Here is a 4,619-nt window from a genome sequence, read left to right on the forward strand (position 1 = left end):
TAAATGTAAGCATTAATTAATCAATTACATCACAATGATTATACAGTGAGAATAACATGCATAAATAGATTTATTTATGTTTATGTCTTTATCTTTTCTCTGTTTGATTATTTGTCTGTTTGATCATTTACTGTTTATTTGTTACAACCTATTTAGTTCTGCCTGTCCTTTTTTTTCATATTCTGTATGCATTTCTGTCTCTGTATGTCGACATGGAGGGGGTGGTTTTGCTAATATTTTTTTTTGCTTATTATGTTTTTAAGTTTTACTTTTTATAATGCCATGATTAAAAATACCTTTATGATTTCAGGTTTTTGTCAAGCTAACCCATTATTTTAGAAACTAAAATCAGTTGTCATTTTCAGAACTTCAACCTTTCCTTTATAAATCCTAATTGAGTGAGTTTTTTTTTTGTTTTTATTTCTTCTTGAGTGAAAATATATTGTAATAATGCCACTCTTCCTTGTGTGCAATTTTTTCCCACTGTTTCCTCTTCTGATTACCACAGTTGGTTGCAGAAGAGGCATAATGAAGTAAATATGGAAAATTGAGCATTTGCCATCAAACATGACAGAGTTAATTTATCACCAAGCAAACATGCAATGATCAAAGTTAGAAGAGAACTGTTCTGTAGTCAGTCTGTTCAGATTGTTAGAGAGCCTGATTGTCTGGTTTTTGTACAGCATCCTCTGTGGTTTGTATCACTGTGCCACCTCACACAGTAATAAACAGCTGTGTCTTCAGGCTGCATATTCTGTCCCGTTATTGTTACTGTTCCAGCCGAAGTGTCTCTGCTGTAGCTGAACTTGTTCTTCAGAGCATCATTCTGGGTTAAGCTCCCATCACCCCACATATGAAAGATCCATTCCATTGCTTTTCCTTTGCGATGTCTGATCCAACCTGTTGCATAGCTGCTATCAGTTATAGAGTAACCAGAGGGCTTACAGGTGATAGTCAGAGACTCTCCAGGCTGCAAAACTTTAGAGTCTGGCTGGATTAGATCAATACAGAAGACCCCTGTGCAAACAAAGGTCATGATTATCACACTAAGTCCTGCAAACCTACATTGTGTCAAATGTAATTATTGTTTTAATCAGTAGAAAGCTACTCACCTGACCCAGCTGTCAGCAGCAGCATCAGAGATACAGAGAACATGGTTGATGTTGAAGCTCAACTGATGGGAGTTCCTTGTTCCTCTGACTTAGGCAGTCATTTATCTTCCTTTTAAACAAGATACATTTGCATAATCAGATTGCTTGAAGTTATGTAATCTAGACAGTGTTTAGATCCCTTTATCCATCTTTAACCAGTAAGTAGGAACGGGTTAAGGATTTGAAGCCCTTTTCATTTTTAGCTGGTAAAAACAATTTTATTTCCCAATCTGCCTGCTAAGAGGACATGAATCCTGCCTGACAAGAGTAAAAAGGGGTCTGAAGATGGAAATGTTGAGGCTAAAACAAAATTTTCAAGGTTTAAATGTATCGTTTTTTGGGGGGTTTTTTTTGTCTTCGTCAAAATGTGTTAAATATCAGACCGTACAATAAGTATTCTCCTACACGACAACTTTGAAGTTATATTCAGAGTTTTTGAAACTTACCTGATAAAAATTAACTTGATATTCTGACCATTCAGAGTCTCTGTGTTGTTTAAAGAATCAGAACAGTTTAGTTTGAGCATTCAACTCGTTGCCCATAGGAAGATATTACTTGGATATAACAAAACCGAATATCTTCGGAACATCTCTGACATGATTCTAGAGTAGACTGGCGCAGACACAATATGAGTCAGGAAGCGGTTTAGAATGTTTATTGAGAAGTTTTACAGAGATTGTTTGGACCGTCGTAGAGGTTCGTGAAACAGCGGCTTAGTCAGGAACTGCACGGGGAGAGAGATCAGTTAGATTCAGGCTGGGGAACTGAGTAATTAAGAAAAGATGCAAACTCCTTACAGATCCTTGGAGAGCGGAGCAGATGGAGGGGAGGTTGAATGAGCCCACAGAGATTGAGTTTGGCTGAGGTGCCGGGGCTTCGGCTTGAGAGCTCCAGAGGGTGGACAGGCAGGTGAGCAATCGATGATGGATCAAGGAGGACTGAGTGGAGAACCGGCTTGGAACTGCAAGGCTTCTAGGAGACAAGGAGGACAAGGAGGTGAGCTTGAGTCTTACTGTAGCACAAAGTTCTGTCTTAGGAGAGCTAGCAGGTAAGTTACCACTGTGTGGAAATTAACCGACTGGCGTCCGTCCCAGGAAATCCACTTCTCTAAATACTGCTCCCTGATTGCGTCCAATTGGAACCAGCTGGAGGCTTTTCTGGGCTTGAGACTCTGAGGAGGAAAGGTAAGAGAAACCCTAACACAGCTCAGCACACAATCCAAGCTCCAATTGACACAAAACTAATATGGGTGAGTAGAACATGATGTAATAACATAAAATAAAGGGGCCAGTGTAAAAAAAAAAAAAAAAAACAGTGCTCCCCTTTAATTTTGAGAGAATCTTTGTTTTTTCTATAACATATTCATATTTCTCCAATCCCTTCCTCCAGCTGTCCAGTAGCAATAGACAGAAAAAGAGACCTGACAGCAGATAGTTAGAATCGACTTACTGCAGAATCAGAGGCAGGCTGTGTCAGATATTTACACTTCAACCCTGTGCAATGAATATCAGAATAGATTAGGAAAATGTTATGCAAACAATAAATTAACTAAGACACATTTCAAAACACCACCTGTGGCTGCATGAAATTGAACAAATGAACCAATGATAATTACTGTACATTTGAATTCAAACTAGCTGATTCTCCTGGAAAGGTCACATTTAAATGAAGCATAACTGCACTCTTTTGGATTTGTTATTGGGGCTGTATTATTAATTATTAGTTCCATCTACTCCACATATTAAAAATCCCTTCCATAGCTTTTCCTTCCCAATGCCTGATCATTAGATGGATGAGATCAATACAGAACACACCTGTGGAAACAGGGATTCAGCTGTTAGCAGCAGTATCAGAGCCACAAAGTACATGGCTGATGCTTAAGCTAAACTGATGAAAGCTGTTTGTTCCTTTGACTAAAGCAGATACATGACTTCCTTTCATACAAACTGACTTTCCAGATTGTTGAGTAGGAGGTGCTTTGTGATTTATCACAATACCTCATGCTTTTTTCAGGTTCCATTGTTCCCTTAAACAAAAATATTTAATTTTCTTTCTTAAAAAAGCTGATTTTACTAAATGTTCTTACATTCAGACTAGAAATCTGTCCATTCATGGATGGCAGTGGTGGAAAAAGTACCCAACTAAAGTACTTGAGTAACAGTATATTACTCTGTATATACTCGTACTCAAATCTTACTAAACTACAAGTGAAAAGTTGCTCGGTCAAAAATCTACTCAAGTTAAAGTATTGAAGCACTCACTTCCGAATGCATTTAAGAATTTAAAAGTACATGTCTGTAAAAGTACTGAAGTATTCAAATGTTCAAAAAAATCTTTCTGATATCAATACATTGCTGCATAATTTTTAGAGTAAATTACATATTCTTACTTTCAGAAACCACCTGATGCATTGATGCATAGAACTGCTGCTACAAATTCTACACCACCTGTGAAGAGTTTCAGCATAAAAATGATATACAAAAATAAGGACTGCTATTTTGATATTTTTTAATTGAAAAAACATTAAAAAAAAACAGGAGAGTCTTAATCCTCCTCTTACTTTCACATGTGAATGGAGGTCTCTCCAGGTTAAATGTATTTCAACCTGGAGAGACTCTCCCAGAAAAGCTGCAATTAAAAATATAAAATTTATTTATACAGGTAACACAATCTAAATATTTCTATCTAAGGAAAACCAGCTGTCTGCGAGGACTTTAACAGGAAGAAACCTCCAGCAGAACCAGGCTCAGTGTGAGCGGCCATCTGCTGAGGCTGACTGGGGTTCAAGGAGAAAGAAGTTGATAAAAACATAAACAAAATAAGTTCTTTGGCACTTGGGCCCCGTCAGAAGCTGCTGATGCTGTGAATCAACGTACTCTTGGATCAGTAACATTGAAAAGGATTAGGGTAGTCTTCAACTGGGAGCCCAGACACTGGTGGTGGAATAAGCTAGAGGGTGAGTGGGACTTAGGGGTTGGTTATACTCCCGCAGCAGTGTGTCACAGTTAGCTTGTTGCAGATATTTTGATTTTGGGTTATTTGTCTTGTCTTTGTCTTGTAATTTGCAGGAGTGTCCCTGGGATGAGCGGGAGGGGATTGGACCTGTATAAGCTTTTGCTTCTTCCATCTCCTTTTCAAGCCATGCATATGTATTGTTTGCCATTATATGTGTTGTAAAATGTGTTCAGGTTTGAAATAAACTTTTTTAAATGAAATGAAAAGAAAAATGATTTATGCCCAATTTTGAAGCATGGTCTGTGCTGTGTTATTCTACGCCACAACGCAAGAGGGACAATCACAAACTACCTGTGGGTCTAGATACGGCCGAGGCAGTAAGGAACTGGGGGCAAGTTTGTGTGACAACGGAGGGACATGAGGGGATCCAGGTGGAAAAAGGGTCCCAGCGTTCTCGTGCACCTCGCTATTCTAGCTGGTGAAAAGCTTTCATACATACTACTGAAAAGCTTT

General features: G+C 38.4%; 1 gene segment (V, D, J or C); it reads right to left on the reverse strand.

Moving 5' to 3' along the window:
* The window catches only part of LOC107096033, a 17,322-nt gene extending 16,167 nt beyond the window's left edge, over window positions 1-1,155 (reverse strand). Inside the window, 2 exon segments of the V gene segment in view lie at window positions 682-1,017; window positions 1,113-1,155. Of these exon segments, the coding sequence occupies window positions 682-1,017; window positions 1,113-1,155 (379 nt within the window).
* Between the last annotated feature and the right edge of the window lie 3,464 nt (window positions 1,156-4,619).

This window comes from Cyprinodon variegatus, unplaced genomic scaffold (assembly GCF_000732505.1).
Source record: "Cyprinodon variegatus isolate N-32 unplaced genomic scaffold, C_variegatus-1.0 Scaffold594, whole genome shotgun sequence".
Taxonomy (NCBI): domain Eukaryota; kingdom Metazoa; phylum Chordata; class Actinopteri; order Cyprinodontiformes; family Cyprinodontidae; genus Cyprinodon; species Cyprinodon variegatus.